The sequence below is a fragment of the Gobio gobio genome (assembly GCF_949357685.1).
Source record: "Gobio gobio genome assembly, chromosome: 25".
Lineage (NCBI taxonomy): Eukaryota > Metazoa > Chordata > Actinopteri > Cypriniformes > Gobionidae > Gobio > Gobio gobio.
The window spans coordinates 17,402,559-17,423,923 of NC_137121.1; the positions used below are offsets into that span (position 1 = coordinate 17,402,559).

Below are 21,365 nucleotides of genomic sequence, written 5' to 3' on the forward strand. Positions count from 1 at the left end.
CAACTTACCAAAGAACCAGTGATCCATGGATATTGACATGCAGTCAGGAATCATGTTTTCATGACATTTATATGAGCCTGATTTCGATACATAAATATTTATCACTGTCATCACAATTTTGAGAGTGAATCCCGCATTTATATGCAGATGAGCCTATGTATTGAAGCATGGATGTGGCCACTTGTCAAGAATGGAAAACAAAAGTTATTCAAATTCTGAATATATTATAGGCCTATTACGCAAATACAGAGTCACACTGGATCTTTTGACAACTCTTTTTCATAATATGCTTTTATTACAAAGAAAACAAATCCTAGACTAGCAGTGTTGGGAAGCTTTTCCCTCTGGTTTGAGTGAGAAAATTACACGCTATTGTCAAATCCGTCTCCCTCAGTCCAGAGGGGGACGTCCATGGGGTCCGTGGCCAAGCATACCCTCTATATAAAGAGAACAGTACATGAGGATCAGGTGAACATAATTAGTGAAACAAGGACTAATGGTAACAGGAAACAAGGAGGCGGGACAAGAGGAGCACATGGCAAACACAAATAAAGACAAAGCCATGTGCTGACATGCAACACAAACAGAGACATGAAACAAAGACAACACAGACAAGGCTCCCAGGGCAGAACCCCGACAATAGGTGGTTTACGGGGACTCTCCAAAGGTGTTTTTACATGACTGCTCCGAGACTTGTTGGAGATCCAAATGCAGCTTTATTAGAGGGACAATACATAATCCAAAGTACAGGCAACAGGTCAAGACACAGGCAGGCAGGCAGTCCAAACAAACAATCAAACACAAGGCTGGGAACGAAGGCAAATGGGTAATCCAAAGACAGGCAAGAAATCCAAAAAACCAAGCGACAAGAGCCAGGGAAAACCACTCAGAGATGCAGCGTAACACAGAGAAAATCTTGCAGTAAGTTACAGGGTGAACAGGCTAGATATAGGCTGAGGTAATGAGGTAAATGAGACACAGGTGTAAACAATGAGTGCTGATGAGTCTGGGCAAAGGATTGTGGGTAATGTAGTCCTTGACGGAGTGACAGTCCGGGGTGGAGTGCCCTCTGGTGGTAATCAGGGGCACTCTCACTGGTGAATCGTGACAGGTGTGATGTTTTTTAAAGTACAAACCGTATATTCTATCCCCCTACACTGACCCTATCCCTTCACATACCCATCACAGGAAATGTTCTGCATTTTTACATTTTTAATAAAATATTGTTTAGTATGCTTGTTTTGCATCACATTGGCATGTCCTCATAATGTAGGGGGCGTGGCCTGAAACCTGAATACACACCACAATTTAAGGACTTTGTGTCCTCATAATGTAGGGCAAACCAGTGCGCGCACGCACGCACGCACACACACACATTTGTTTATTCTTAATTTATTCCCTTTACAATGTTTCCTTTTAAAAGTCTTTCATGACATGTTGTATTGTCCAGCTTTGTCCTGTGCATGTCTGCAAAATGAGATGATAGTAGGAATCCTGTCCTTGGCCGATCTCAAGACATCGGCTTGTGTTTCTATTTCTTATTGCATTTCCCTAGATTTAAAACAAAGACCATGAAATTAAGTTTTACTGATAATATAAATTCTTCAATTATATATACAAACAGAACAGAGAATAACCACATTAGTTTTTACAATCGCTTCTAAGTTAATGAAGCGTTTCTAAGCATACTGACTGATACTGAAGGCAGACTGAGATGGTAAACGGGATTGAACATGGCTTGTGTAACATTAGCAACACGTCAATAGCTGTTTAGTAACGTAGTCTAGCAAAAGGATAATCATATTTATTACCGGCATGTGTCCAATGTTTTAAAGAGCGCCATTGTGCAGCAAGTTGGCTGACTGGCGCGAGTGAGTGGGGGATTCATTTGCATATTAATTAATCCGGTGTAGTTACATTCAAGCTATATTAAGCCACGAGTGAGTCATTAAATCATTCGTTAATTTTTTTTTAAATAATTCATTAAAATTAACTAAATGTTTTCAATAGAATGCAGCATTTTGTCAGAATCTGTAGTGAATGTTATCTATTCAGAATCGTGATTCTCAATTTTTTATCCAGAATCGTGCAGCTCTACTAGCAATTGTAAAAAAACTGTATGTAAACTGCAATGTGGTGTGAAATATTACATAAAAATAAATAAACAAACACAATGCACCATACCTGACTGAAGTCCCAGTATATACTCAGTCCTTTCTCCTTGGCGTGTTTACAGTCATGTAACCCTGGTGTGCTTCCACTACCGGAATCCGTTAGACAACGGTTAGAGTTATACTTGTGAGATTTGAGTCCTCCAATGTAGATCTCTCCATTACGGTTGTAGTAACAATACTGTAAGAGATGTTGAAATTAAGAGTGCATTTTGGACATAGCTATTCACAGCAAAGGTTTACACTTACATATACAGTACCTGAGGATTATAATTATGACACTCATACAGAATAGGTACACTTCCAGGAACAGATCCTTGATCAATACAGTAGATTTCTTTAAGATCATTCTTCAACTGTCATGAGAAACAAACAGAAGTTTTGAAATAATTGGGTTAGAATAGATGGACCAACTATAAACTTTACTTATTTATACACATTGTGTATATCAGAAGACTTTGAGCAACTTACCGCGCCATAACCCATTATGTCTTCCCAGCTGTCTAGCAAAGGATATACATTTTCCAGATACCATTGGAAGGGCTTACATTTGAGTTTCTCTCGTAACTGTTTTCTTTCAGTCACATCACCAATATCAATCCCATGATCCTAGAGGAAAAACAGTAATGATATGAGGATAGAAGTTATAAACAAGACCTGCTATTAAAGGTCCCATGATGTGGATTTTTTTATTATTTTAAAATGTTTCCTGAGGTGTACTTATATTGTTAGTATAAAATGTCATAATATGACATAAAAGAAATAAAAGGCATTTTTCTTTCCTGATTTTAGTCCTCTGGCTTGAATGCTCTGTTTGAAGGGGCGTGTCTACTGTGAGACTTCAGTAAACGCCCACTGTTGTGATTGGCTGACATCTTTGCATTTGAAATGCGTATTACATGTGGAACCCCTCTCGAATACTTTTACTAGGTTTTTTTTTTTTTTTTACTATTACAGCTGTCGAGATTAACGACTTGTGAAAGTGTTGATTATAGCATTATTTTTAGATTTTCCCATCACATTAAAGGCTTCAGTGATGAGCACTGAGTAGACAGGCAGTCTTGATCGCGTGAATGCAGTGATCTCGTCATTGCAACGCTATTTCTCTCACAAAATGCTTTCACCACAACTAACAGCAAACACAATATCGATATGAATATAGTAAGAGCTTCGTTGTGCAGCATAACAGCGTCATTCATTACAACGGGAGTTTGGGCAAGTGTGCAGATACACTCGCGACGTGTGATTGACAGCTTTGAACATTATGAAGAGATTGTTCTTTGATCGCTCTATGTAGTCTAATCACAATTTAAATAACAGATTTGTTTCATGCTACTAAGATAAGCGATGTGAAGTTGATCGTTTAGTCACTGACTTGATTCACTGATGCATAAACAGAATTAAACGATTTCGAAAGAAAGTCTGCGTGAACTTGAATGATTAGCTACACATCAGAAATCACTGATCACAGATCAGTCATTAATGAACACTTTTACTCACTGCTTGTGGCGGTGCTGTCAAATCCATATCATAAAAGTCTGTTTGTAAAGCCTGTGCTGACATTGCGACTGAATTAAATGTAAAAAATAAACTGAATCCATTTTCTCCAAATTCTCTGGGCGGGCAAAGCAGAGAAAGGGGAGGTAACCTATCCCCGTATGACGACATATAGGGAAGATTCCAGATTGGCCCATCTGAGCTTTCCTTTTCTCAAAGGCAGAGCAGGATACCCAGGGCTTGGTTTATACCTATCTCCATTTCTAGCCACCGGGGGACCATAGACAGGCTATGTGAACTCATATTAATGTAAAAAAACCCCGAAATTTTCATGTCATGGGGGACCTTTAAACATATCTTGAACTGACCTTGAAACAATGTTTACTAGTTACCTTTAGAGGGAGATTCCAGGCAATATTAACGTTTGATTTATAGTCATCCATCCAGATTTCAGCCACTCTCAGAGCATTTCGAATCATGGGTTTGCTGAGATCCAGTGAATAAGGCTTATGTGCTCTTTCAATGTGTGCAATCTTTGAACATGGCACCACTTCAATACTCCCGCCACAGAGCCAGACCTGATTTATTAATGAAATATCAGATACTGATCAAATTCAAGCACTTTTTACAGATTATATACATTTTTTGGTGCAGGAATAACTCACACGTATTCCTAGTTCAACATTTTCACCCCCATAAATTGTCATTCCTTCATCCAAAACTCCAATTTCTCCCAGGAATTGACGATCAGCGACAAAGATACCCATGACTGAGGGACTTCTGATAAAGCAGAAAAAGAAACCGAATTATGTTCTACTTCAATCAAATCATAAACTACAAATTGTAGCCTATTTATCAAGTCTTTTCCATATTGTGATGTATATCCGACTTCTCAAATGGCTTCTCACATTGCTGTGATGTCATGTGAGTGACAGGTTGTCCCACCCTCATCAGAGAAGAGAAGTCGCTACAAGAGGGAGGGGAAGTTATTTTGATAAATGAGACGTTTCCTGTCAGATGTTAAATAGACATTTAGAAAATGTCTTTAAGAGGTTTATGATTTAGAATGTATGTAAAAATTACGTTTGTACATGAAGTGCGTGTCACTGAAAATTCCAAAAAGAAAAAGACAGTGCACTTCAAATTGGAATATTGGACACTTTGTGCAGTCATATGTCGCTGTTTTCCATAAGTTAAGGTGACCAGAATTTTGAAGTGGAAACCGGGGACATTTCGTATTGGAGTGGTCAAAATATCACTGAAATGTTATTTGTTATTATCCATTAATTAAAAAATGGGGACAATACACTTTTGAATATTTTAGTTTTTTTAATTGTTGTGGGTTCCCTATATTATTATTAACATTAATAATTATTAAAATTTAGTTTGATTATTAAGCGGAATGTTGAAGAAGACGAGGAAGATGAATCCAGGTCTGACTCTTCAGAAGGGGGCATGCATTTGATATTTTTTTCATGCATTTTAAGTGTGGCAAGGATCCAAGGACTTTGGATCACACAAGGTGCATGGGCGAACATTTCCTGTACACATCCTCCTGCATCTATTCCGGTGGCTGAGGATTTTTCCCAGATGCTGAGGAAAGCTTGGAATAATCCAAAATCTGCACCCCAGTTTAACGCAGGCTGTAGGCAGTTTGTTAAGTTAAATTATGCCCCTGAGAGTGGTATGGGGAATATGCCTTCAGTGGAGCGAGAGATTGCACCCCTACTTTGGGACCTGATAAGGTTACGGACAACCGTTGTTGTCCTGGTAAAGAATGTGCCAAACGTATATAGCGCAGCTACTCGGGCAGCCTGATCAGGAAATGCTTTAGCAATTGTTTTGGCTGCTTTGAGGAAAGTTGTCAATATAGAGGACTGTGATGTAATGAATCTGATTGACACAACACTCATCACACACTCACAGCTTAACAGGGATATTGGAACATCTATGTCTTCAGCAGTTTTAGCCCAAAGACAGATATGGTTAGCTTTGCCCAAGACTATTAGGAAGGAACTGACTAATGCCATTGGTTCCAGGCCAGATCAGTATTTCATACTGATTCCCAGTCTTTACTGGATACTGCTGATCAGGCAAGACGCAGAAAAGAATCAGTTCAGCAGACATTTGGTGGACCTTCCAGATATGGCCATAGAGCTGCTCAATCCATCCAGGCCTCACACTTTCCTCGTTCAGAACCTTGGAGGTATGACAGAGGACGAACTAGGGGGCACCAATCCCATGACAGAGGCACCAGACAATTCCACCAAGCTCCCCAAACTGACCAGTCGCACACTCCAGTCAGGGGAGGATCTTTTAATAGGCGCACTTTCAGGGGTTTCAAATCCCGGGGAGGTTATGCATAGTGGTCTTGGAGTCACCAAAGCATGCTCCCAACTATGCCTGGACAGTTGGGAAAAGGTAACATCAGATCCTTGGGTTCTTGATACCATCAGAACAGGATACAGGATACAGTTTCGGCTGCGCCCTCCTACTTTTTCAGGGGTTCATATGACCATATAGTTACAGAAAAAAGCAATTGTACAGATAAACACCAGCAAAAAGGTCACTGGGTTCTATTCAAAGTATTTCCTGGTGACAAAGAAAGATGGTGGACTTCTGCCCATTCTGGACTTACGGCAACTGAACAGATTCCTAAAAGTATTCCCCTTCAAAATGCTGCCTACAGCCCAAATTCTGGAGTCCATAGAACTGGGGGAATGGTTCACTTCCATAGACTTAAAGGATGCATATTTCCATGAACCCATATGTCAGGATCATCGCCCGTTTCTTCCAATGTAGGTTGGGCTTTTTTGCAAAGTATTTGTGGGTTGTTTTGAACAAGCTGTAAAACGGGGACATTCCCGGGGACAGCTCCAGTTGGTGACAAAACACAAAAAAACGGGACTGTCCCCGGAAAACGATGTCTGGTCACCTTACCATACGTAGAGGAGGGGAGAGTCTTTCAGACTATAATGTTAAATGACAAAATAAACTTATTCAAATTCATACACTAGAAGGTTGAGTACATAGTGCATATTATGAGTGCATAATGTGTAGTGCATCATTTGGGACACAACTAAAGTGTTTAAAATGCTGAAAAAGTTAAACCACTTACTTCCCTGGTTCTGATGGGTCGTTCATTTCGTACCATTCTGGCCGGAAAGACTCGTACATGCACCAAAGGTTCCAGTCAAATGCATGAGAAGCGGGCATATACTTAACAACCTCCAGGGTGTCAAAACGCACGTTGTCAAACACTGGCGAAAGCACTATTGTCCTGTCTGCTTTGATTCTTGCAAGCAGTGGCTCTGCCCTAGAACAATAAGGCAGTCAAATGTTTCTTTAGCAAAGACAATACATCCCTCATGTTATCATACTCAGACTGTGGTAGCATTTACCATTGCTTGTGAACCTCAATATGGGCATCCAGAATGGCCACCACCTGGCCTTTGGCCGCTTCCCAGCCTGAGACTCTTGCCTTGGCAAGGCCCATCTGCCTTTTGTGTTTCACTTTCTTGATTAAGCCAGGTTTGTCTTTATTAATTAGATCAACATACTCATCTAGAGGCGTTTGCAGATCGTCTGTTAAGAAAATTAAAATATTTAATAGCATAAATTGTTATATTTAATTATATAATTAGAATATTTAATAGAATCATTTATGAATTAATTCATGCACACTGTGTAAATATCTGTATTTTTCTTTATAAACCTCTGATTCATGCTTAACAATAAAAAAATAAATAATGTGTAACAAATATTTAGGATAAAACTAACCATTCAAGCTGTTGTCGTCCACCAGGATGATTTCTGCGAGCAGATGAGCAGGTGTTTTGTCAATGATGCTGCAGATTGCCCTTTTAATGACGGACAGAGCCTCATTTAAATAAATCAGAACCACACTAATGGATGGCAGGTCCTTAGGGTAGATCTTTGCAGCACATCTGTTTATATACATATGCAAATGAGTTTAAATATGCATACACTACCAGTAAAGTTTGGAGTAAGTATGTTTTCTGATAGAAATCAATACTTTTATTTCACATTTATCTATTTAGTATAGTGTCTTTATTGTCTAAAAATGTCTATACTGTAATTTTAAAAATCCTGAAAAAAGAAGCACAGCTGTTTTCAACATTGATAATAATAAGAAATGTTATTTCAGCTTTGCAATTAAAGGAATAAATTATATTTTTAAAAATATATTAGAGTTAAGAAGCTGTTACCTGTGGTCTCGAGTATCAGGGATTGTTCTGTTCAATGGTAATCTGTTACTGAGGAACACATTGTATCCGAACTCCTGAAACTGTCTCTCCGCTTCCTTCTGTTCTTCTTCTGTGAGTTCAGCTCCCCAAGAACTGAATAGAGGCGATTGTGGATACAACTTCTTAACCTCAATATTCTGCTCCACAACAGCCTCTTTGACTTTTTGATTTTTGACCTCTATGAAGTTGGCTGAAAATTAAAGTATATAACATTTAAGATAGGAACAGATAAGAGTTAGGATTTGGGGTGGAGGGAGGCAAGCTGGAAAACTGTTCTGGGTCAGTCGGCTATATATCATTCTCTAGGATATTTAAAATTTTACTATATGGCGGAAAAAAAACAATGATCACACCCTAAGTAATATATTGCTCTCTTCGTCTTTAAAGTCTTTAAAAGACGTACAGTTTATTGCCATGATTTAATTATAAAATATTTTTTTTTAATATGAGCTCTTAATTAAACATAATAATAAATGGCTCTCGTCACCAGTATCAATGACATAGCAAAAAATATAAAACATTTGAATGTTTAGTTTAACTATTTGTAAATGAAAATATTAGTCAAAGTCAATGAACAACAAAGAAACCCATAACACATAAACGTGGAAGAGCCTGAGGTCTGTTAGGGGCTGTTCACACAGAATGCGTTTTTCCATACACTACTCTTCCATTGTTTTTCTATGTAAACACGCGCAAGAAGGACGTGTATTACCGTCGCACTCGCTTCTTGTCTTCTGCAGATCTCGCACATGACACAGTGTTCTAAATACGTGGCACTCAAGTTAAAACCAGTTCAACTTAAAGGGATAGCTCACCCTTAAATTATCCCATAATTTACTCATCCTCAAGACATCCTAGGTGTATATGACATTCTTCTTTCAAATGAATACAATCGGAGTTATATAAAAACATACATCTTAGAAAACGCCCAATGGCAGTGCCAATGCCATGGGCATGCAGAATTTGCATACGTAACTCCGCCCCACTGCGTGGGTATAAATAGGAAGTACGTGGCAATATCGCATTACGTTACCTGCTGAGGAGCCAAGACTGAACTCCCGTTCCAGCAAGCACAGCGGATGTGGCAAAGGGAAGTTACGTCTCCGTTCCCTCCTCAGGGAACGAGGGTTACATCCGTAACCGAGACGTTCCCTTTCGTTCAGTCACTGCGACGTAACGTTAGTGACTAACGAATGGGGGTCCCAATATAATCACGCCACTCAGCTGTCTTCCAGTGCCCTGCGTAAGTGCGAGTGCCCTGTCGTAAGACTAGTACGGACAAAGGACTCCCACTTATCACAGGAATACCAAGGTACACTGGGAAGCATATTCCAGTGGAGATATGCCAAGATGCCTACCCGTAGGGAGGACTTAGAGAGTATTCGTATGACCCGCTGAGGGCTGTATATGGGAAAACTCTGGGGTACCAGCCGAAGGTGGATTTTTAACCCCAGGGGAGGCAGGGACTTGCCAAGGGAAAGACACATGCTCACAGAGGAGGCTTACGGTGGAAATAAACGTGTGGGGGCCGCCGGAGGGGAACCATGCACACGGGGCACCTGGCCGAACACGAGGGTCTGGGCTCGAGAGAGGGCAGACTGAACTGGTGTCAGCGTAAACGGTGCTGGAGGAACTCAGGGCTTTCGGGAAGCTCACCTGAGGAGAATAATCGCACGTATCCAGTCCATGGAATGGAATGGCGAGCAAGCGAAGACACCTGAGCCTGGTCCATTACCGGCCACTAGTAGAGGCGAGTACATAGTCGGACACTGGCTCCACTCGGAGATTGTAGAATCTGGCGAATGTGTTGGGTGTCGCCCAGCCTGCAGCTCTGCAGATGTCTGTTAGCGAGGCGCCGTGCGCTAGAGCCCAAGAGGAGGCCACACTCCGAGTGGAGTGGGCCCTAACCCCGAAGGGACACGGTCGACCTTGCTGCTGGTAAGCCAAAACAATGGTGTCCAAAATCCAGTGAGACAGCTTCTGTTTCAAGAGAGCTCTTCCCTTCCGCTCTCCACCATAAAAGACAAAGAGCTGGTCTGAGGTCCTGAAACACTGCGTCCTGTCTACGTACGCGCGGAGAGCGCGTACTGGACTGAGCAGTGCCAAGGCTGGGTCTGCCTCCTCCAAAGGCAGCGATTGTAGGTTCACCACCTGATCTCTGAACGGAATGGTGGGAACCTTGGGCACATATCCGAGCCAGGGTCTCAGGATCACGTGAGAGTTGGCCGGCCCGAATTCCAGGCACGCTTCGTCAACCGAAAATGCTTGCAGGTCCCCTACCCTCTTGATGGAGGCCAATGCGGTCAGTAGCGCTGTCTTCATAGACAAGAACTTAATATCGACCGACTGCAAAGGCTCAAAGGGGGACCTCTGCAGAGCATCTAAAACTACTGAGAGGTCCCAAGAGGGTACGAGGGGAGAACGAGGAGGATTTAGTCTCCTAGCTCCCTTCAGGAACTGAATGACCAGGTCGTGCTGACTTACCTTTTTGTTCTGTCGTGGTAGGCAGATATTGCGGCCACATAAACTTTAAGGGTGGAGGGAGACAGCCTTCGCTCAAGCCCTTCTTGGAGGAACGAGAGCACAGACCCGATCGGGCATTTCCAGCGGTCTTCTTGGCGGGAAGAACACCAGGTGACGAAGAGGTTCCACTTCAACGCATAGGCATGCCGAGTGGACTCTGACCTAGCGGAAGTGATGGTAGCCACCACCGTAGGTGGTAGGGTACTCAAACCTGCCGCGTCCCGTCCAGGAGCCACATGTGGAGGTTCCACAGGTCGGGACGCGGGTGCCAAAGGGTGCCCCATCTCTGAGTAAGGAGGTCGCGTCTCAGAGGAATAGGCCAGGGAGGGGCTGTCACAAGGAGTAAGAGTTCGGGGAACCAGGTCCGGCCGTGCCAGTATGGGGCGACCAGAAGGACCTGCTCCTTGTCCTCCCTGATCTTGCACAAGAGCTGTGCGAGAAGGCTCACTGGGGGGAACGCATACTTGCGTAGGCCCCGTGGCCAGCTGTGCGCCAGTGCATCCGTGCCGAGCGTGCCCTCGGTCAGGGAATAAAACAGGCTGCAATGGGAAGAGTCGTGGGAGGCAAACAGATCTACCTGTGCGTCGCCGAACTGTTCCCAAATCAGCTGGACCGTCGGGGGATGGAGTCTCCATTCTCCCGGAAGTGGCTGAAGCTGTGAGAGCTCGTCGGCTGCACGGTTCAGGACTCCCGGAATATGGACAGCACGAAGGGACCTCAGGCGCTTCTGACTCCATAGAACGAGATGGCGGGCAAGTTGAGACATACGGCGGGAGCGTAGACCGCCCTGGTGGTTGATGTACGCTACAACGGCCTTGTTGCCTGTCCTGACCAGTACATGTTGACCCTTCAGCAACGCCCGGAAGCGGTGCAGGGCGAACCGTTCTGCCAGCAACTCGAGGCAATTGACATGCAGAAGGTCGCTGGGGTCCTGTCCAGGAGCCCGCGGCTGCTTGTCGATTGCACATGGCACCCCAACACGTGGCAGAGGCATCCATCGATACGACAACATGCCTGGAAACTCGTTCTAAGGGCACACCGGCCCGTAGAAAGCTGAGGTTCGACCACGGGGTGAGTGTCTGGAGGCAGGCCCAGGTTATTTGGACCCGGAGCGTGCCAGACTACCATGCCCATCTCGGGACTCAGTCGCAATGCTGAAGCGGTCTCATGTGAAGCAATCCGAGCGACGTTACCACGGCTGCAGATGCCATATGCCCCAGGAGCCTCTGAAACAGTTTCAGTGGAACCGCACTCTTGCTCTCGATTTGACGGAGGCAAGTCAGCAAAGACTGCGCGCGCTCGCTCGAAAGCTGCGCGAACATGGCGACCGAGTCGAGCCATACCGAGAAAAGAGATCCTCTGCACTGGGCAGAGTTTGCTCTTCTCCCAGTTGACCCGAAGGCCCAGACAGGCTAAGTGGTGGAGAACCAGATCTCTGTGTTCGCAAACCTGCTCTCGAGAGTGACTCAGTATGAGCCAGTCGTCGAGGTAGTTCAGGATGCGAACCCCGTGCTGCCGAAGGGGCGCAAGGGCTGCCTCGGCAATCTTCGTAAAGACGCGAGGGGACAGAGATAGCCCGAATGGGAGGACCGCGTTCTGGTATGCCCGCCCCTCGAAAGCAAACCGTAGGAACGGTCTGTGTCGAGGTAGGATGGAGACATGAAAGTAGGCGTCCTTCAGGTCGATCGCTGCAAACCAATCGCCGGGACGAACGCATTCGAAAAGGCGTTTCGCTGTCAACATCTTGAACGGAAACTTGTGAAGGTAACGGTTCAAGATGCGCAGGTCCAGGATTGGTCTCAACCCACCGGTCTTTTTGGGTACAATGAAGTAGGGGCTGTAAAACCCCGACTTCATCTCGGCTGGAGGGACAGGTTCGATTGCACCCTTCGCCAGTAGGGTGGCAACCTCCGCTCGCATGACAGGGGCATTGGCCCCGACCATAGTAAAGCGGACTCCCTGGAAACAGGGAGGAACCTGCGCGAACTGAATCGCGTAGCCGCACCTGACTGTCTTCGCGACCCAGCGGGACAGCCCTGGAATCTGAAGCCAGGCTCCCAGGAACTGCACCAGTGGGGTCATTCGGACTACAGGTGTACCCGGTGTGGGGCAGCGATGCAGCGTTACCGACCCGGACAAGGGAGGCTGTTGGGCGTCCCGGTGTGGGGGTGCGGTTAACTGCTGCGTCCTGACAGAGGAGACCAGGGAAGGACGCACGTTCCACTGGGGTCTGCTCTGCCAGGAGGCTGGCGACAGAGTGGGATGCGAGTGGCGGGACCCGTGGGTGGCGCGCACTGACATCGCCGATCTCTGGGGGCACAGGGATGGGAGTGTTAATTCTTTCTTTGACCATATTAGGGTGCTGCTGACCCGGGGGCCAGCAGCTGAACAAAGGATTCTCCCCCGGCCCTCCACCGGGGGAAGGAGTGGTCCTGCTACCATCTCCTCGAAAGAATTTCCCATCCCTGAGCTGTCCGTCTCAGGAGCGCCGCTTGGCCTGGCGTTTAGCGGGGCGCGGGGCGGCCTGAGGGGACTTGGACGCCTTCCTACGGCTTCCTCCGCGACCCGGCCCGGGTGAAGGCTGCTGCTTGGACCGGGTGGGAGGGGCGGGAGCCTTAGGAGGGCGTCCTCGGCGGCGAGCAGGCTGAGGCGACTGTGCCGGCGGCTGGGTGGAAGCAGCAGCTGGCCGCCGGGGCAGTACATGCTTGAGAGCCTCAGTCTGCTTCTGGGCGGTTGAAAACTGTTGGGCGAAGTTTTCAACCGCTCCGCCGAAGAGGCCAGTCTGGGATATGGGGGCATCGAGGAAACGTGTCCGCTCGGTGTCCCACATATCGGCCAGGTTTAGCCACAGGTGTCTCTCCTGGACCACATTTGTGGACATCACTTGACCCAGGGAGCGTGCGGTCACCTTCATCGCCCGGAGAGCGAGGTCGGTGGCGGCACGCAGCTCATTTAAGAGCCCCGGATCAACTCCACCCTCGTGCATGTCCCTGAGGATCCTGGCCTGGTAGACCTGGAGGATCGCCATGGCATGCAAAGAGGCGGCAGCCTGCCCCGCGGCTCTGTGCGATTTCGCCACCAATGTAGATGTGAATCGACAGGCTTTGGAGGGGTGCTTAGGATCGCCACGCCAGGTCGAAGCGCTCTGAGGACACAGTTGCATCGCAACAGAACGTTCAACCTGGGGGACCCCAGTGTACCCGTTGGCCGCGGCCCCATCGAGGATGGAGAAGGCGGAGGAGACTGCAGACCGATCACGGGAAGACAACGGGGACTTCCAGGACCGGGCAATCTCTTCATGCAGCTCGGGAAAGAAAGGTATTGAGGGCGGGGACTGACGTGAGTCAGCGCGGGCCCCCAGATACCAATCATCGAGCCGCGAGCGTTCGGGACAGGGCGGAGGGTTCCACTCTATCCCTAGACTCACGGCTGCCCGAGACAGCATGGCTGTCAGCTCTGGGTCCGACTCGGGCAATGCTGGCGCGCCCGAAGGCGGCAGCACAGCCGAGTCATCATCCTCAGAGGACTCGAGCCCACCTTGTGATGCGGTGACCGACATCGCGTCATCTTCCGGAGCGCCAAACGAAATGCGCGGGGGAGCCGGAGCTGGCCCCGCGATTTCAGCCTGGACACTCGCGGGTTGCGGAACACTAGAGGGAGGTGTGGCCCGAGGCATGAGCGTCGGGGCTTTGTTCCACACCGTAACCCTCAGGTCACCCTGACCACCAGCCGAAGTACCGGCCACGGGGGGCACGGTAGATCGGGGTGTGGTTGAGGGGACTCTCACTTCATTACGAAGATCCTTGAGTCTTGACCGCAGGACCGCGATGGTCATGTTCCCGCAGTGGGAACATGACTCATCCACGAACGCTGCTTGAGCATGCTGAACGCCCAAGCATACCAAGCAGAGATCGTGCCCATCAAAAGAATTCAGCGACCGGCCACACCCAGAAGTACACGGGCGAGACATCCTGAAAAGGACGTGCCACGTGTAAGCTCTTTTATGAGAGGAAGCTTCGCAGAGACGCCGAAGCGCCCAGGGACCACACACCAGCTATCAGACGGACCACTGCGCAGATCAGCAGGCAGGCAGTATGCGATCACTGGAACGCGCCGTAGATCCAACGCCTCTGGAAAGCTGCTCGTCTCGAAGGCTTGACAAAGACTCAGTTGTAGGCTTGAAGGAATGAAGAGGTTCTCTTGGCTCCAAAGCAGAAACATAATGCGATGTTGCCAGCGTACTTCCTTATATACCCACGCGGTGGGGCGGAGTTACGTATGCAAATTCCGCATGCCCATGGCATTGGCACGCCATTGAGCGCTGTTAAACACCTCGAAGGTAATTGGCTTCTAGGCGAAACCCCCATTCGTTAGTCACTAACGTACGTCATAGTGACTGAACGAAAGGGAACTAATGTTAGACGTACCTGAAAAACCTGAAAAGCATAGTTTATTTTATTAGTATCTTTGCTTGATAGTATTTATTTGTGCTGCTGCTTGTATTTAAATGATTTGTTCTTATTATTTTCTTTTTTTTTTATTTGACAGTAGTCCTTTTTTCCCTGAACATAGCAAATACTGAACCGTACCGAGACGATGAACCTAAAACCGTGATACAAACCGAACCGTGAGCAATCTGTACCGTTACACCCCTAGCGTAACATAAAATGACTGAAAAAAGGTTGGGAAACACTGGCTTAGGCTACTATCGAAGAAGAAGAAGACAATTGTAGCGGCGGACGGGAGGAAGAGGGAAAAAGTAGCGGGAAGTAAACTTCAAGGAGAGTATAGTAGATGAGCAGTGGCGCAAAAAGTGGGTATGCGGGTAGGCGCATAGGGGCGCCAAAGCGATGGTATGAAAAACATTTTTTTTTTGTTGGTATTTTCTATATGTAGCTACTGTTGTGCGTTTCTAAATAATTTCTGTATTTCCTCAATATTATATAACATTTTAGAGGACTAACAGGCTAGAGTAGGCGCCCTCATAAGATTCCATAATAGAATTTTGGATAATAATGGAATATCGCGTGTGGTATACCCTTTAAGTAAAAGTGTTCATATACGCTTGGGTGGGCGTCTGATTGCGCATTGACACGTCAAAAGCATGCGATTTGACAGCAAAACGTGCGTCCTATTAACGTGTAGGCTAAACAGGTAAACCAAACAGGCAGTGCAAACTTATGTTTGAAGTATCCAAACAGACTAAAGAACGTGCTCTTTCCTTGGTGTTCTCAAAATTGCATGCTTACTTTTTAGGGCACACCTCTTATAAAGTAAAGTTACATATTGTTGACCATCTTTTTAAGTCATTACACTATTTACCACGATACACTATGGCTGTTATAGAATTAAATGAAATCAGTATCAACAAAATCCATCTTACCATTTATCAGGACCCTTATATTAGGTGGCCTTAACTATTATGTACTAACATTTTAATTAAGCATTTGATACAATGCACTTATTGTGTACATACATGTTTTTACATTGTACTTACATTTTTAATAATACCTGCATGTAAGTACATCTGTAATTAATTTCTGTAGTTACATTTGTAATTACACAGTTGACACTTCCCTTACACCTAACCCTACCCTTAAACTTACCCACACCAGACACCACCACACCTGTCCCTAACCCTACCCTTAAACTTACCCATACCAACATATGTGTCCCTAACCCTACCCGTATTCCACCTCAATATCAGCAAAAGTGTTTTGCAATACAATTTGAACACAGTAAGTACATTGTACTTATTTTTTGATGTAAGTACATAGTACTTAAGGCCACCTAATATAAAGTGGGGCCATTTATCAAAATCCACTTACACTGTAATTACAATTGCCTAAATAATTTAATGAGATTTTTAGATTTATGTTCTAAATATAATATTTCAATTATAGAAATATGAAATTATTCCAGGCCTATGAAACTATAAACTACCAGTATATTTGGCGGCGTGAGTGGATTCTAGAAACTTATTCGTTCTAACCGACTGTTCAAAAATGGTGAATTATTCGAGAACGAAACCTATACTTTGTTTGAATCTATTTTTGTTGGAAAAATAGAGCAAAAATGTAAAAAATGACAACTTGTTGTTTATTGAACTGTTGTATAAAATTAATATCGCATTTTTGCAATCGTGCTGATATAGGCTACTCTGGAAAATAGCAGTCTTGCTCGTATGATATTGCTTAAAGGGTAACTAAACCCCTGCTCAGAGCTTAACTGCACCCACTGGCAATTTTCAAAAAATGCTGGAAAAGTGGGCAGAGCCCGGCGGAGACAGAGGAGATGAACCGAGGGCGGGGCTGAGCGGAGGGCGTGCACCTGAGACCCGCAGTGACGGATTGATTGACAGCTGTCTGACTCGCGAGTCGCAAAGATGGAGAATGACTGGAGTTTAGTTACCCTTTAACTCATAATTTCCTCTTTAATTACTTTCAAACGAATGTTTATTTTTGTGTTTGTTATTAGCCTATTAATAACTAGCCTATTTGTTATTTGGGGGGCACCAAAATTGTTGCTGCATTATGCATACCCCTCTGGCACTGGGTATAGTTGCTGTAGATGAGTGTGATGTGCGTGCGATGATGGATCAGGACGCTGACGGCCAAAATCAAAATATATTGTGTAGTTATAAACTCTTTAGACTCTTTTTTTTTTAAAAAAAGTTTGTGGGTAAGAATCGTGTAAAAAAAAATCCCTTATTTTGTGGATGGATTCCGGGAAATCCCTTTAAGTAATAGTGTTTAGCGGAGCACTAAAAACCTTATTCCCAAGTGATAGTGTTAAGGACGAGATGTCGTCTGACTCGAACAGGTATTGAATTACACGTACATTTTAAGTGTTGACTGGAGATGCCCCAGGCAAACGGTAAAATCTACCACACATTATTTTATTCATCGATAATGAATGTAAACTCACCTATTTTATGAACTTGGTCTTCTATGCTCTTCAGTCTTCTAAGAACCTCCAAATCGCCTGGCATTTGTAAAATTTTGTCATTACTTTTCTCCTGTGTGCTAAATGACATGTAAACAATACCTACTAGGACACCAATAACTAACACGGCAAATTTGGCAGAAAGCCTCATTTTAAAAATGGCCATGTCGTTTGGAATGACATGAGGGTAAGTAGCCTATGAATGCCTGTTTATAATGTTGCCTTTAAGGTAAGGTGTAAGGTGTACAAGGTGTAGTTCAATGGTTCTGATACCTCTTATATGATCTATGGGAGTGGTTAATATTATTGCTGATTTTGCCTGAAGCAAAAAGTCAAGTCTTGCAGAGAACTTGAGTTAGTGCCTGACATAGGATATAGGGAGTAGGGTTGCCACCCGTCCCGTAAAATACGGAATCGTCCCGTATTTACAAGCAAAATGACGCGTCCCGTATCAAACCAATACGGGACGCGATTTGTCCCGTATTTTTCACAGGTCCACACATAGTTCAATAAACACATACGGATTTTGCAGTGTGGAGAATACTGATAGCAAATATAAAGAAATCAATTTCACAATAAGTAGTACAGGAGCTCATTTGTGCGTGGTTGCGTTTTAGCGGCTTTGTTTGTTGCCATAGCGGCGGAGTCTCGAGAACATGCGCTGTGCCGTGTGCCTGTAAATTTGCGCGGTTTTTTAAAAACATGTCGAGCTTGCGTTGCGTCCACCGGTTGAACGCAAGAGGATCTCCAGATATAGAGCAGAATATCAAAAAGGTATCAATGTCTGTCCAGTAACTCATGATGAACTGCACACTTTATGAGAAGCATTTCAATTGCTCAGACTGTCTGACTAAGAAGAAGCGGTGACAGATCAGTGCTTCTAAAGGTATTGGCCTATAGTTTTTTAATGGATAATATATTAATATAATATTCCATACATTATCAGAGCTTGGCAGACAGAATAATTATTTTTTTAGACAGGTTAATTAATAGATTGTAGCCTAATAAATGTTATTATTAATTTATAATTAAGCTAAGCTATATTAATCATACATAATAAATAATCCTGTCATATAAAGGCTGATAAAAATGGGACAAATAATCACATGATAATATAGTCATAATTTAAGTAAATTGATAAAATAAAAAATAATTGAATTTTTTTAAATAAAAAAAAGTGATTACTGGTTCAGAATGACTGCTTAAAGCTACACTGTGTAACTTTTTTAGTCTATTCTTAGCTAAAAACACTTAGTACTTTCAAAAATATATGTGCTCAATAATGTATATTTACTTCTTTCAAGTAATAAAGTATTCTCGTAAGTTTATAATATGCCATTGAAAATACATAAGGTAATGGGATCTAACGGTGGTCGCCATGTTGCCCCTCCATCTTGAAAGTACATTAGCCAAAGAGGGACATACCCGTAAATTCAAGCTTCGCCTTACGCGGTTTTACTGTGCGCGTCAACTTGTTCAGACTTGTCTGGTGCATGTGCAGAGTTTTCATCTCAGCAGCTCCAGTAACAGAGTTATACGGCGTTTTCCTGGCTTGTTTATTCCTCAAAAGTCTGTTTTTCCTTGTGTGGTATTTCTGTGCGTTAATAACTCCGTAAGTAATAATAGTTATTGTCATTGTAGATGTGTTTCAGAGTGTGTCATCGCGTAATTCAGTTAATGTCACCTCAGAAGTATTTTTGTGTCAACATACAATAGCGTAATGCTCACCTATTTGAATAATCATTCAGTTATTAACAATGTTTATTCGTTTATAGAAAATATTTGCTTATAATGTATGTTGATGGAAATATGTATCAGGTCTGATCGGCATATTAACACTTGTTATACAGAGCTAAACCTGCGCACACACTTTTGTAATCCGACACCGCTTGTTAGCAGCGGCAGCTCCGCTCCTTTTAATGCAGCTGCATTTAGCGCCTATATGTGGTACAATAAGCTCTGGTTTACGGTTACATTATACAAATGTAACTTATACGTATAGTTATACAGTTCTTAACTGTGTATATTCTGTCATGTCATTATCATGTATATTTACCATCCTAATTTGTTCTCTCACAGAAACCACATTTATGTACATATCCACGCAAACCTGTTTATGCCTTGCAATTGGATGACTGAATAAACATTACTATCATCAAAGTTCACTCTGGATTAGCTGCAGTTCTTTCTAGCCGAATAATTAGGCCAGTTGAGTTCCAACCATCCCACTGCGCACAGAATATCCCACAGGCACCGTGTCGAATGTGGACGAGGTCGAACTGGAAGCCATATTAATCTTGGACTAAATCGGCCACCGTAGGAGTTAAAACGAAATCGGAATTGAACAGAACAGAAACTAAAATTCACTGGATGGTCATATACCAGTTCACCACTAGATGGGGGAAAATATCACACAGTGTAGCTTTAAAGGGACAGTTCACCCAAAAATGAAAATTCTGTCATTATTTACTCACCCTCAAGTTGTTACAAACATGTATACATTTCTTTGTTATGTTGAACACACAGGGAGAAGTCAATGGTGCCCCCAAAGCAGCCTGGTTACAAACTTTCTTCAAAATATCTTCTTAAGTGTTCTGCAGAACAAAGAAACTCGGACAGGTTTGGACATCATGAGGGAGAGAAAATGACAGACTTTTCATTTTTGTTGAACTAAACTCGGACAGGTTTGGACATCATGAGGGAGAGAAAATGACAGAATTTTCATTTTTGGTGAACTATCCCTTTAAAGTGCACCAAATAGGCTACTAAAGAGTTTTTTTTTAGAAATAAATAAAATAATAATGTAAAATAATATAAAATGTGTTCTGTTGCAAGTTCACATATTTGATCACATTTTTTCTTATGGTTTATTATTGAGCTGTCAAGTTGTCAATGTTGAAATAATAATTTCATGACGTAATCTTTATTTCTGTCCTTTATGCAATGGGGGGGTGCAGGGGGGGTTGAGGTTGGGTCGTGAATGGGTGTCCCTTATTTTGCCACACTGAAGGTGGCAACCCTAATAGGGAGTTATATCTTATGTTCATCAAGGCTGCCTTTATTTAATAAGAAAAGTTAAAAGTGTAAAAACCGTGAAATATTAGTACAATCTAAAATAATTGTTTTCTATTTTAAAGTGTTTATTCCTGTAAAGCAAAGCTGAAGTTTCAGCATCAGTCTTCAGTATCACATGATCGATCCTTCAGAAATCATTCTAATATGCTGATTTGCTGCTCAAGAAACATTCCTTAATAATGTTGAAAACAGTTGTGCTGCTTAATATTTTTGTGGAAACTGATCATTTTTTTCAGCTGTCTTTGATGATTAGAAAGTTCAAAGAGAACAGCATTTATTTGAAATAGAAGGGGTAGGGGTGTAACCCCGGCATTCTGGCCAAATTTGCCCATTGGCCTCCATCATGACCTCCTAATCATCCCCATATAGCGATTGGCTTCATCACTCAGTCTCCTCTCCACCAATCAGCTGGTGTGTGTTCTGGCACAATATGGCTGTTGTCGCATCATCCAGGTGGATGCTGCACAGTGGTGATGGTTGAGGAGATTCCCCCCCTTCCATGTAAAGTGCTTTGAGTACCCAGAAAAGCGCTATATAAATGTAACAAATTATTAGTAATGCTGAAAAAAGTATTAATTTCTTTACAAAGTCTCACTAAAATAATTTTTTAAAAATTATTTCAAATAAGAAATATGGGGATGTAGCAACACAATAAAACAAATCTATAAAAATATATATATTGACTAGTATAACATTAGCCTAAGAATGACATCAGATAACACCAGTCAAGTGATCAATGCTAATTTCTATTGAAGTAAATCACCTACATTAATTTAGACAAAATCACATCATTTAAAAACTTTGAAACAATTTTTGTATAAATTAGCGCAACATTTAAAAAAAAAATCATATCCCTCCCATCTGTAATGTGTTCTACGTCAGGCAA

The 21,365-nt window shown here is 43.6% G+C and overlaps 1 protein-coding gene across 1 annotated transcript; it reads right to left on the reverse strand.

The window, feature by feature from the left end:
• Positions 1-280: 280 nt before the first annotated feature.
• Positions 281-17,656, reverse strand: LOC307121692 (putative polypeptide N-acetylgalactosaminyltransferase 8). Its single transcript, XM_079809392.1, has 11 exons — positions 17,387-17,656; positions 7,898-8,126; positions 7,449-7,615; positions 7,070-7,253; positions 6,787-6,984; positions 4,334-4,448; positions 4,061-4,246; positions 2,643-2,780; positions 2,432-2,527; positions 2,185-2,352; positions 281-1,551 (listed from the first exon to the last, which is right to left on the reverse strand). The coding sequence occupies exons 1-11, from the start codon at positions 17,568-17,570 to the stop codon at positions 1,417-1,419; spliced, it is 1,800 nt and encodes a 599-aa protein (XP_079665518.1). The 5' UTR covers positions 17,571-17,656; the 3' UTR covers positions 281-1,416.
• Positions 17,657-21,365: the final 3,709 nt, after the last annotated feature.

Bases quoted from the DNA above. Each gene is read 5' to 3' on its own strand.
- LOC307121692 (XM_079809392.1), bottom strand. From the start codon at position 17,570: ATGGCCATTTTTAAAATGAGGCTTTCTGCCAAATTTGCCGTGTTAGTT. The intron at 7,254-7,448 runs GTTAGTTTTATC...TTTTCTTAACAG, and splicing joins GGACGACAACAGCTTGAATG to ACGATCTGCAAACGCCTCTA. The intron at 6,985-7,069 runs GTAAATGCTACC...TTATTGTTCTAG, and splicing joins ATTGAGGTTCACAAGCAATG to GGCAGAGCCACTGCTTGCAA.